The 12,922-nt window shown below is 42.2% G+C and overlaps 1 protein-coding gene across 1 annotated transcript in view; it reads left to right on the top strand.

Moving 5' to 3' along the window:
• Positions 1 to 399: 399 nt before the first annotated feature.
• The window catches only part of LOC310943168 (lactase/phlorizin hydrolase-like), a gene marked incomplete at both ends in the record, with an annotated part of 68,890 nt that continues 56,367 nt past the window's right edge, over positions 400 to 12,922 (top strand). The window contains 15 exons of the mRNA XM_083908694.1: positions 400 to 1,000; positions 1,530 to 1,594; positions 1,730 to 1,788; positions 2,286 to 2,970; positions 3,061 to 3,709; positions 3,918 to 5,471; positions 5,564 to 5,832; positions 5,971 to 6,261; positions 6,368 to 6,566; positions 6,826 to 7,016; positions 7,100 to 7,206; positions 7,374 to 7,505; positions 7,607 to 7,830; positions 7,911 to 8,147; positions 8,257 to 8,459. Of these exons, the coding sequence (XP_083764820.1) occupies positions 400 to 1,000; positions 1,530 to 1,594; positions 1,730 to 1,788; positions 2,286 to 2,970; positions 3,061 to 3,709; positions 3,918 to 5,471; positions 5,564 to 5,832; positions 5,971 to 6,261; positions 6,368 to 6,566; positions 6,826 to 7,016; positions 7,100 to 7,206; positions 7,374 to 7,505; positions 7,607 to 7,830; positions 7,911 to 8,147; positions 8,257 to 8,459 (5,466 nt within the window). The remainder of the gene's footprint in view (positions 1,001 to 1,529; positions 1,595 to 1,729; positions 1,789 to 2,285; positions 2,971 to 3,060; positions 3,710 to 3,917; positions 5,472 to 5,563; positions 5,833 to 5,970; positions 6,262 to 6,367; positions 6,567 to 6,825; positions 7,017 to 7,099; positions 7,207 to 7,373; positions 7,506 to 7,606; positions 7,831 to 7,910; positions 8,148 to 8,256; positions 8,460 to 12,922) is intronic.

Raw genomic sequence — 12,922 nt, 5'->3', positions numbered from 1 at the left:
TTGAGGTGAATTTCCAATCCCATCCTCTTGGATGAATGTTTTATAACATTTATGTTTTTGCCACATTAGGACACTTTGGCCAGTTTCTCTATTTATCTTTATACATTGTGAACCAGAACCTATCCTTTTTCTCAAATGTTCCCCTTGACCCTTCCCTCCATCATATAGTACCTCCCCTGCTCCCTGTTTGATCCATTGCATTTTATCAGCAGCTTTCAAGGCTGCTTATGAACATTATGTGCCAAACATCATAAAGCATCACGGCAGTCATGACCCCAGCTTACAAAACAAGCAAATGTGATGAAACTTGTCAGACTGAAATTCCAAGCTTGTAAACAGGAACACTATAAATGGATAGCTACACAAAGTCTGGATCACTTCCCCCACTAGATTGACAATATGTCCTTACTGGGGACAGTTGTGTTTCTGTGTTTGATGACGCTGTTTGGGTGTCAGAGACATGGCGATCAGACCATGTTCCTCGCCGGTCCCATGACCAATGAGCAGGTGAAGAGCCTGCATGCAGAGGCTTCTGAGGGGGCATTGCTGAACACATTTGACTGCAGTCGTCCCCTACCTCCAAGCTCTCGACAGTACTTTGAGTACCTGAAGAGCAGAGGGGTGACCCGATTCAAAGTGCTGCTGTCGTGGGCTCAACTCTTACCTTCAGGCCTTCCTAAACAGGCTCAAACGACTGTGGTTACCTGTTACCAGAGCCTGCTGAAACAGCTGCTGGAGGTTGGCCTTCAGCCCCTGGTTGTTCTTCACGGCTCCACCGTGCCAGATGCTCTGAGATCAAGGTATGGAGGCTGGGAGAGCCAGGAGCTGGTAAACATGTTTGAACAGTATGCAGAGTTTGTGTTTGGGGAGTTTGGAGAACTCGTGGACTCGTGGGTGACGCTGAGCAGCTTGGACGAGCTAAAGGGTGCCGAGCTACAAAATGCCCTTGATGCACACGCCACAGTCTACCGTCGATACCACCAGCTGTTTCCTGAGAGAGGTAGGAGATCAGTGTGTCTTATTGTGTCATGTGCTACGCCTAGATAATTACAAAGCTCGACATTTCCTGTTTAAAGGCTGCAGCTGAAATTAGAAGTCAGTAGTAAGAACCAAATGTGGCTGGAGAAATGGAGATGCCTTACAACATGTATTATTTTAAACATTGATTTTTCAAGAGAGGTAAACGATCTGATGATGACAAAGGTTTTTGGATAGTTTTATGTGTATATAGACACCAATAAAGCCCAATTGATCTGTTTTTCATTCTTTATCACAGCATCGATCAATAATCACTGCCTACGCTAAGAGCAAAGTGGAATTAACTTTGACATATGATAATATTTTGTGACAGTTTATCTGTCGTGCATGTTTATCACAAGCACACTGATTATGGCAACACTGGCTGAGATAATGCTTTAATCTGTTTACCTTTAGTGCCATTTGGAGGTGACGATAAGGAGAATGCGAAGAGATTCATAGCAGTGGGAAACAGTAAATTATTAACTCAAATGACATGTCATTTGTTGCAGATGGACAAGTATCAGTTGCAGTGAATGGCAGTAAAATCCCAGTCATCTGTGACACTCAACACCTGGTAAGATCTCACAGTTACATTTAAAAAAAGTGTGTTTTCAGAGCTCAAGCTGTTTGATAAACATGTTGAGCTGATGATTTTTTTTTATTTATGTGAGAGAAAAGTAATGAAGTAACACAAACATCTCCCTTCCAGAAATATGTAGATTTCCTCTCTATCAAAGTTCACTATGACTGCAACTCTGGCAGGAAACTGTGGGAAAAACTGCAAAATCTCATGGTATGTAGCTGTTGACAATATTCTGTTCTATAAATAATAACTACGGCTATCTTTGTAGTTGTGTTAAAAGTATTATGATTGTTTTTTAAAGGGAAAGTGTGGACATAAACCGGTTCTCTTTTATGAGGTGATCATCGATGGTTGTTCTCCTTATGACTTCCTGTCTGATACCAAAACATTAACAGGTACAGTTTTCGATTATGCATGTGATTATGTAACTGTAGTTTATATATATATACATGCTGTAACACACTCTTTATTGTACTTTCACAGACCAAAATGTTATTGGGTTAGACATGATGGATCTGTTATGGCCAGTCGACGCTACACCAAAAAGGTATAATATTAACCAATCAATGTGAAGTTGTTTTGTGACTCTACATGGTCAGTTTATTCCAATTATGTGATGCATTTCACCTTGATTTTCATCTAATTTCATGGTTTCCCTAATCTTCACACCATCCAATCAAAGGGATGATGCCTACAACAGAAACAGTCTTGTCACACCAACATGTTCCGTGAACTACTGCAAAACTTGGAGCAACTTTGCCACCATGACCTCGTCTCAGCGTGACACCTTCCTGAACGAATCCTTCCCTGCCGACTTCCAGTGGGCCACCTCCAGTGAATCCTTCAAGGTTGAAGGTGGTTGGTCAGAAGGTGGAAAGGGGGAAACCATCTGGGACCGCTTTGGTCACCAAGACATGGCCTTTTCAAATCAGACAGCTGATCTAGCCTGTGACAGTTTCCACAAGGTGGATTATGATGTCTACCTCCTGAGAGGTCTTCATGTCACCACCTACCAGTTTTCCATCTCCTGGGCCCGTATTTTCCCTTCAGGCCACCGAAGCAGCCAATCAGAGAAAGGGGCTCTCTTCTATGACAAGTTGATCAATGCACTCATTGACTCTGGCATACAGCCTGTTGTCACTCTCTTCCACTGGGATCTGCCTCAGTCACTGCAGGATCACGGTGGATGGACCAACACCTCCATTGTTGAAGCTTTCAAGGACTATGCAGACTTCTGCTTCTCCAGGTTTGGAGACAGGGTCCAGACCTGGAACACATTCAGTAGCCCCTGGGTGGTGAGCCATGCTGGGTACGGCACTGGTGAGCATCCTCCTGGAATAAAGGACTATGTGGTTGCATCCTATCAGGTGAGCATTAAATCATGATCATAACGTGCATCTATGCTGCTATATATGTCTTTATTATACATTTACCTTACACTATTTTCATCTTTGCAGGCCACTCATAATATACTGAAGTCCCATGCTGAGACTTGGCATGTCTACAATGACAAATACAGGAAGAAACAAGGAGGAAAAGCGGGCATCGCTTTGAATTCTGACTGGGCAGAGCCCAAAAACCCCTCCAGACCTGAAGACATAGCAGCTGCAGATCGTTACCTGCAGTTCATGTTGGGCTGGCTTGCACATCCCATATTTGTAGATGGAGATTATCCTGCAACACTGAAGGCCCAAATTGAAGAGAAAAGAAAAGCGTGTCCCCTCTCTGAGCCGGCGAGGCTTCCAGTTTTCACTCCTGAAGAGAAAAAGAGGATTCATGGAACAGCAGACTTTTTAGGTTTAAACCACTACACCTCCAGGCTGGTCAACAGCAGTGATGGTGGCTGCACCCCTGGTCCTCAGGGGGTTGGTGACTTCCAGGCACATGTGGATCCATCATGGTCCTCTACAGCTTCTGACTGGATATACTCTGCACCCTGGGGTCTCCGAAGGCTCCTGAACTACATTTCCAAAGAATATCTGAATGTTACCAAAGTGCCTGTTCATATAACTGGGAATGGTATGCCAACAGATTACAGAGGGGACACACTCAATGACACGAGCAGAATAGACTACATGAGGAGTTACATCAATGAGGCCCTGAAAGGTATGCTGATGATATTTTTTACGACTGAATTTGGTTTTACGATGAGGAAATTAAATTTCAATTTACTGTGTTTATTTTGTCCTCTGTGATTATGATTTATTTGTCTGTTGATGATTTCATTCATACTTCATACTTTCATTCATACTAAATCTACTGTATCAAGACTTCTCTTTTAAAATTAAGTTTTCTGTCTTTTTTATCTCAACAGCTATACATCTGGATGGAGTAAATGTGCAGCGTTTTACTGTTCAGTCACTCATGGATGGTTTTGAGGGCCCACAAGGCTACAGTGAACGGTTTGGACTTCACCATGTCAACTTTGACCTGTCTGACAGACCCAGGACTCCAAAGCAGTCTGCCTATTTTTACTCTGAGGTTATTGAGAAGAACGGTTTCGCTTCCAGAAAACAGTTGGTTCATGTAAGAGAAGTGAACAACATGCAACCACATAAAGTTCCCCCAATGCCACCTTCCACAGTCCCATCACAAGCCAAGGATGTCTGGAGGAAATTCTCCAGCCAAAGTAATTTCCAGAGAAAACTTTACCACTATGGTACCTTCCCTCATGGCTTCAGTTGGGGAGTATCATCATCATCTTACCAGATTGAAGGTGGCTGGAATGCAGATGGGAAGGGGCCCAGTGTTTGGGATACATTCACTCAAAAACCTGACAGTATTCCTGGTAAACCCACTGGTGATGTAGCCTGTGACAGCTACCACAGACTTGATGAAGACCTCTACATGCTGCGAGCTCTGAGGGTGAAGTCATACAGATTCTCTTTGTCCTGGTCCAGGATCTTTCCTGATGGCCGGCGGACCTCCATGAACCAGAAAGGTGTCGACTACTACAACAGACTCATTGATGGTCTCTTAGCGTATAACATCACCCCCATGGTGACTCTCTATCACTGGGACCTCCCTCAAGCTCTGCAGACCATCAAAGGTTGGGACAACACAGACATGATTGACATTTTTAATGACTTCTGTGACTTCTGCTTTGCCACTTTTGGGAACAGAGTGAAATTCTGGATGACCTTCAACCAGCCTCACACAATTGCATGGTCAGGATATGGACTTGGACAGATCCCACCAAATGTTAAAAGTCCAGCAACTGCACCATACAGAGTTGCACACAACCTGATAAAAGCTCATGCTAAGGCCTACCATACATATGATGACAAGTATCGCAAATCCCAAGGTGGTCTAGTATCCATTGCTCTCAGTGCTGACTGGATTGAACCTAAAGATGTTAATGTTCACAGAGAGGTGGAGGCTGCTGATCGTGCTCTGCAGTTCCAACTTGGCTGGTTTGCTCACCCTATTTTAAAAAATGGTGACTATCCTGATGCAATGAAGTGGCAAGTTGCGAGCAAAAGTGAACTCCAGGGCCTTTCGGGGTCAAGACTTCCTTCCTTCACTGAAGAAGAAAAGAGTTTCGTCAGAGGAACTGCTGACATGTTCTGCATAAACCACTACACGACAAAGATAGTGAGCCATGTTACAGCTCGGCTAAGCCCAGCATCTTATGAATATGACAAGGATGTGTCAGAAGCAGAGGAAAGTGATTCACCAACCACAGCCATCAGTAACCAGAGAGCTGTCGCATGGGGCTTGAGAAGACTCCTCAACTGGATCAAAGAGGAGTATGGAGGGCCAGACATTTATATTACTGAGAATGGAGTAGCTACAGACAGCATGAGTACGTTTGATGACTTAGACAGAATATTCTACTACAAAACATATGTCGATGAGGCTTTAAAGGGTAAGTCTAAATAGATTTGCAAGGTTTTGCTCTTTATGCTGTCTCTTTATTACTAATTATTGTATATCTCTCTGCTTTTCTACTATATGCAGCCCACGATCTTGATGGTGTTAAGGTGAAAGGATACATAGCAACGTCACTCATGGATTCTTTTGAGTGGCTTAATGGGTACAACGTTGGATTTGGGTTGTACCACGTGGACTTCACCAATCCAAGCAGACCACGGACTCCCAAACGCTCGGCTCACTATTACTACCAGGTCATGAAGGACAATGGTTTCCCATTACCAGATGAGGAGAAGGTGCTTTACGGACGCTTTCCTGAAACCTTTAACTGGAGCACTGCCAGCGCTGCTTACCAGGTAGGGCGTTGTGGGAGATGACTTCATCGTGGCACAATGCAGTCTCACAACTCACACATTTTAGATCATTTTAGGGCCACAGTGGTGGTGCAGGCTGGTGTGTCTGGTAATGAAATACTATTTTTCTTGCCTTTTGAGGTTGAAGGGAGCTGGAGAGCCGACGGCAAAGGACCGAGCATCTGGGACCAATTTGCCCATATTCCTTTGAAAGTGGCCAACAGTGATGATGGCGATGTTGCTTGTGACAGCTACAACAAGATCGATGAAGACGTGGAGGTGCTGAAGAAGCTGAAGGTGTCCTACTATCGCATGTCTGTGTCGTGGCCCAGGGTGCTTCCTGATGGCACCAACAACCGCATCAATGAAGCTGGACTCAGCTACTACATCAGGTTAATCGATGCATTGGCAGCTGCAAATATTCAGCCACAGGTAGGTAATTGTTTTTAATAATATTGGTACCAGCCTTGTAAATCAATATTAATCATGTTAGTTGTTATTTTAACTAATTAGCTCTAATAATTGTTTCCTCTTTTAGGTCACGCTGTACCACTGGGATCTTCCCCTGGCACTGCAGACGGTGGGGGGGTGGGAGAATGAAACCATTGTGCACAGATTTAAAGATTATGCCGATGTTTTATTCAGCCGACTTGGGCACAAAGTGAAGTTCTGGATTACCCTAAATGAGCCCTACATTATTGCAAACCTTGGCTACGGATACGGTTTCTTTGCTCCAGGTAATCCAGGTTGAGAAGATAATGCAAAACTACATAATTGTAGCTTAAATACAAGATGCAGAAGGAGTTCTCCTGGAAGAAAAGAAGAAGCTTAATCTTGGAAATTACTATATATAGAACGAACAAAGTTAGTCAGAGCTCGAAATCAGTATTTTCTTATGATGGCTATTTAGTAGATAGTGTACAAGATAACATATGTTATTTTATTACCATACCCAAGTATATCATATGATGATTAATACTACATCTAATCTTTCAGGCGTCGTAGGTAAACAATACATTACAGCTCACAACCTGATCAAGGCCCACGCTGAGGCTTGGCACCTCTATAATGACAAGTATCGCGCCACACAGGGCGGCATCATCTCCATTACCGTTAATTCTGACTGGGTGGAGCCGCGTAACCCGTACAAGCAGGAGGACGTGGATTCAGCCGACCGCTACCTGCAGGTACAGCCGAATAGATGTAGGCTAAATACTTTCTAGTAGTCATGGCTGATATTTAGAGAGCATGATGATGATTCACTCTGCAGTTCTCCATCGGCTGGTTTGCCCATCCCATCTTCAACGGTGATTATCCCGACTTGATGAAAACAATTGTTCGCAAAAGAAGCCTCGCTGCAGGTCTCCCAACGTCACGGTAAATGCATAGGTCGTGTTATATACTGTTATTATTGAGACATTTAATGTACATTTGGTATTGGAGACTTAATTAGTACCTGCATGTTGTGACGCTCAGCTCACACTCACACATAATCTGAAGAAATCTCAGAATGTTTTCCTTCAAAAGATGTCTTTCTTCTCTAGACTTCCTGAGTTCACTCCTGAGGAAATCAAGAGGATCAACGGAACGCATGATTACTTTGGCTTAAACCATTACTGTTCAGTCCTTTCATTCCCTATTGATATGGGAAATCGGCAGGATTATGAAGGCGACAGGTGGGTCTTTATTTTTTATTTCCGTTTCTCACACGACTCTGCCCTGTCGGCTGATGCCAACATGTGTTTGTATGACATTTTGAGTCAAATCTGTTGTTCAGGGGCGTTGGAGTCACACACGACCGCACATGGCTCGAATCTGGCTCCTCCTGGTTGAAGATCACTCCATTTGGATTCAGGAAAATCCTCAAGTTCATCAAGGACGAGTATGGAAACCCGCCTGTCTATGTCACAGAGAATGGGGTTTCAGAAAGAGGACCGGTGGACTTGAACGACATCCACAGGACACACTTTTATGAGAACTACATTAACCAGGCCCTTAAAGGTATTTTGGACTCAGCCTATGAATGAATCATGTTATTATGTATCATGAGCACAAGTGTAGTGGTTATTGTTGTCTTTCAGCTCAAGTTCTGGACGGAGTCGACCTCAGAGGCTACACAGCCTGGTCTTTAATGGACAACTTTGAGTGGGCTGCGGGCTACTCTGAGCGCTTTGGACTCTTCTTTGTGAACCGCTCTGACCGGAGTTTTCCTCGCATCGCTAAAAACTCTGCATCTCGATACGCCTCCATCATCACCTGCAACGGCTTCCCAGACCCAGCCCTTGGGCCTCATGAATGCTTGAACCCTGGACCTGAAGGTAACTAAATATATTGTCCATATATCCAAAAAAAAAATAATTAAGTAGCATCAAGCTATCTATAGTATGAAAACAAAATACTCTACTGTTTGCTTTCTTTTTGCACCAGCTACAAGTGCGCCCCCTGTGACAGAAAACTCACTTCATACAACTGTCTCTGTTGTGCCTCTGAACACGGCGGTAGACTTCCTGGGGCTGGAGCTGTCATCTCAAGACGCTGAAGTCGCACTTTACGTCCTCTTTGCATTTCTTCTTGTAAGTACACTGGGGATCATCTCTGTTGTGTATTGGCTCCAGAAAACAAAGACGAAGGTGAGGAGGGCAACCATTCACTCTGTGAATATGGAGAGAATGTGAGGAAGGTGTTGGATCAAGTTACTTTTATTAAATGTGTTTTGTTAAGAATGAGTTATCTATGTGTTAATATAATCACTGTAGCTTCAGCGTTTCTTATTTTATCAAGTAAAGACTGGACGACTAAATTATTCCCAGACACTTGTGTCAGTGTGAATAAGTGACCTCAGGGTGGCGCCATTTGGCAATAATTTCATGTACTCTGGGATGCTGTTGCTCCAGTATGGAGCAGTTTCACATTCTGTCAAATGTTATTTGGATGAAAGCTGAGGCTAAATGCTTCAACAGTTACAGTTACATACAAATCCACTGTTTTTATTACAGGTTACACTTTAGATTAGGGAACACATATTCACCATTAACTAGGTGCTCACTAACATAAGTAGCATACTAGCCCTTTAATAGTAAATATTAAGCACGTATTAACCCCCTTATATAGGAAAAATCTTAATTCACGTCGTAATAGAGGTAGAATAAGGTGTTAATATGTGCTTAATGATTACTAATAAATTTGCTAAAATGCTACTTATATGTGTTAGTAATGTTTTCTCTAATCTAAAGTGTTACAACTATCAATTTTCAAATGGTAATGTAACCAAATCTAAGCCACACAGGAGCACGCAAATGCCATCTGGAGTCAGATAACATGTAAACATAGTAATATTAGGTCATATTTACAGGTATATAATATATTCTATTCAGGGACATTACACCAACAGTTAAAGGCAAAGCTTTAGTCACACCCGGGCCAGAATGCCGGGCCTGATGTTCTGTCTGTCCCTGGCCATGAATAATACATTATAAAACCAGAGATTTCCCCTAACCTTAACCATGACTAATCATCAACCCAAACCTCAACACGACCACAATTCAAATCTAAAGCCCTAAATTTAACCAGTTTCTCGGAAATGAGGTTCTGCCTCATTTACAAATACAAGGTGGAAATATAAGTACACACAGAGAGAGAAACTACCAAATTCATAACCAGAAAGACATTTATTATCAATATAAAATCTGTAATCGTCACATTTGTGAGCTGTGTTTTTAAAATAAACCCATTTTACCAACTGAGCTCTCTCTCACAGAGACTCAGACGCTGGCAGGAGACTCCAGTCATAACCAGTATTATATTTATTTCTTTTTACTTCCGTCATCATCGTCCTTCTCCTGTACGTACGTGCTGTGAGAATGTGAACAATCTCCCTTCAGCTCACACAGTTCAACACCTCCAGGAGTTCTCTCCTCAGCTTTTTTGGTTGCCGCTGTTTTACACAGTGACCTGTGGCTGAAACCCTCGCAGTCTGTGGGAAGAAGCTGTCAGACACAGGGCCCCGCACGTCTTTTCCGACTCAATAACATCATCCACAAAAAACAGCTCTTCCTTGACGAAAGGTGTGGGGGGGTTATTAGGGCAACGATACACCTCTTTTTTCTGCACTCCTGCTAGGAAACCTGCGTCTGGTCTCCACGGCAACCGGTCTTTTCCACAGGATTTACGCATTAAACTCGCCGTGGGTGTCATGGTCTCCGCGCTGTCCTCGACGGCTCCGATCAACAAGGGGTCTGTTCAATATTTGAAAACCGCAGAGTCTGTCTGGATGGTGTGGGAAAACATATTCGCTCATAGATGTCGTTGGATGTCTTTTTTTTTTTTTATGATCGAGTTAAATAAGTTGTATCACAGTTTCGTGACTTCGTGCACACTCACACAATACACTGTAATAGACATAATAATGTGGAATAACTGGGTTAAAGGTGCCATATGTAAGAATGTGGCCAAAAACGGTTACTACATTCAAATTCAAAATACCGAGGTCTTTTAGGTTTCGTTTTCTGACGTAACTGGCAACTCGTGGTTGCTCGGCAGCTGAGACTTTACTGACTGCAATGATTGGTAGACGCCGATAGGTGGCGCCACATGCCAAAACATGATTTGCAGTCTGCAATATATTTTTTTTAATGGAAATATTTTGGCTGTATTGTTGTTGTTGGTGAGTTCAGTTTGTTATATGAACATTATTCGTGAGTCTCTGTGACATATTTGGAGGATTTTATGGCCAGTTGCTTTAGATTTATTACATAATGCACCTTTAAATTTAAGTAAAAGGAAGAGAAATACTTCTAGAGACGACAGAATGTAAGTGACTATTGTTAGAGGTCAGTTGACACCACGTCTCCTTTGACACTGAAGATAAAAGTGAAATAAGACGTGAAAGGAGCTTTTGTGTGATGACTTTTTAGCCTGATAGTGGACGAAACTTTGCCATTTTACTTTAACCCTTTAAGGTACTACTCAACCATTTGGTCGACCACACTTTAAGTCACTATATATCTCGTTGAAAAATGCATCAAGTTGAACTCGCTAACACTTAATGGGACTTGTGAATGTTGTGAATGTTGTACTTTATGAATTATGCAAACCAGGTTTATTATGAACAGACGTCTCAACCATTTGGTAGAGGTCTGTATCTGAAATACTGTAGGGTCTAATTTGAGAAAAAAAAAACATATATATATACATATATATATATGTATATATATATATAAATTGTCATTATGGTTATCATAAGTAAATAAAATAATAAAAAATGCAAAGAAATCATTTTCCTTTGCTTTTTTTCTTGGTGTGTACCTGTGTATGTTCAGATCAGGAACTTCGAGATTTTCGCTTTTTAACGAAAAGACTCCCCTTATAATATAATATATATTATAGTAGAATAGAATATTTTCACTGCTTTATCTCACAGTTACAGTTATACAGCCTTTTCATACTGGAAATCAAAGTTGTTGATATACGACATATTTGCTCATTAGATAGTTCAAATATTTTATTTTGTGACTCACTGGTGAATATTTGTGTCCTACCTTTTGAAAGAAAAATCTTCATTTATGTGTTTTGAAACTTCTATTGTGATAATTGTTGATGGATCAGCCCAGTTTATTGGTTTAAGAAAGAGATGTGTCTCATTGCTGCTGTATTAATGTTTAAATCTCACGTATATATATATAAAACCTTTAAAGTTTATCGCCGGCTATTAAGTGGAAAAGAATTGCTGTACAGTACAGTTAAACATTTCCAAAGTCAAAACAGTCATTGGCTCAATTAAATCCAATAAAAGGCTTGAAGTTAATGATTACAACAGTAAATTATGTCACTTTAAGTACATGTCACGTGTCAGGTGAGAGCACATTTTTATTGTCGATCCTCTGTGGCAACCCCTAAAGGGAGAAGCCGAGAGAAGAAGAAGAAGAAGAAGAAAGAGAGATTTTTATCACCTGAAGCTATGTGGATAATTTCTAGGTAAGGTAAAGTAAAACTTTCATGTCCCCGAAGGACAGTTTCACCTACAGACCGCTTCACAGATGATCACTGTTGTAATACATCACAAATTCAAAACAGTCGCACTCAGAGGGCGATCTCCCTTTGGGTGAAAGGAAAAACCTCCTTCCTGAAGGAAGCATCTGAAACTCAGCAAGCCGTTTAAAGTATAGTTATGGATACGTTTAGGATCACATCAAATAAAGTGTGCTACACACACACACGCACACACACACACACACTCTTTCCTGAAAAACAATACAATACGTGACGTACAATTCTCAAAGTCATAACAGATGGCACGTTGTGCCGTCGGCCCCTCAGAGTGCTGTCCTTCATCTGGGTCCGTGACACCGTCTTTTTTTTTTTTCTTGCAAAGACGCTGCACATCTGCTCCCCTGCACATGCAGGCCCCTCCAGTGTTGCATTGGCACAGAAATGAGACTTGACTCTCTGCTGTTGCTTTAATCAAATGCTCGCTGGGTGGAAGTCTCCCCAAAGTGTCATGGAGGCAGAGTGATGGTGATTACAAACTGCTGCGTGCCATCTCTGCTCCCCAGTAGGCCCTCTGCTTTTATGGGCACAAGACGGAGCCGCGCGCCGGCTCTGACGAGACTCTTTCAAAGTCGGGAAGAAAAACAGTTTGCACTTTTTTCCCCGCTCGTGTTTTAATTTGTTGTCGCTCCACTCTGGCCGCGTGACAGTTGTGTTTACCGTTTACATTGTTGAGCTTTTTTCCTGTACACTGGGGGTGTTGTTTTGAGAGGATTGGAAGTGTTTTTCCTCCCTTTCCAGGAAAAAAGGGGTCCAGATCTTCCTATAGTTGTAACACTAGATCAGGAAAACACTGTTAAAAATCGCGTGGGGTGGGTCCCTGGAATTGGAGCCTGCCCAAAAATGGTGGGGGGAATATTTTTGTTCCAAAAAAATTGCAATGCGATACCTCAAGAATGTTTCCAGCTGAGCAAAGGCTGTCGGAGCCAGCACTTTCTGCCACATCTATGTAAAGGTTATACCAGGTGTCCGTTCAATTCCACAACAATTCCAGCTACAAAAAAAATCATCAAATAACATCATTATGGACGATTTACACCATAAAACA

This window comes from Microchirus variegatus (genome assembly GCF_963457635.1).
Source record: "Microchirus variegatus genome assembly, chromosome: 22".
Taxonomy (NCBI): domain Eukaryota; kingdom Metazoa; phylum Chordata; class Actinopteri; order Pleuronectiformes; family Soleidae; genus Microchirus; species Microchirus variegatus.
This window is presented reverse-complemented; position numbering and strand designations above follow the sequence as displayed.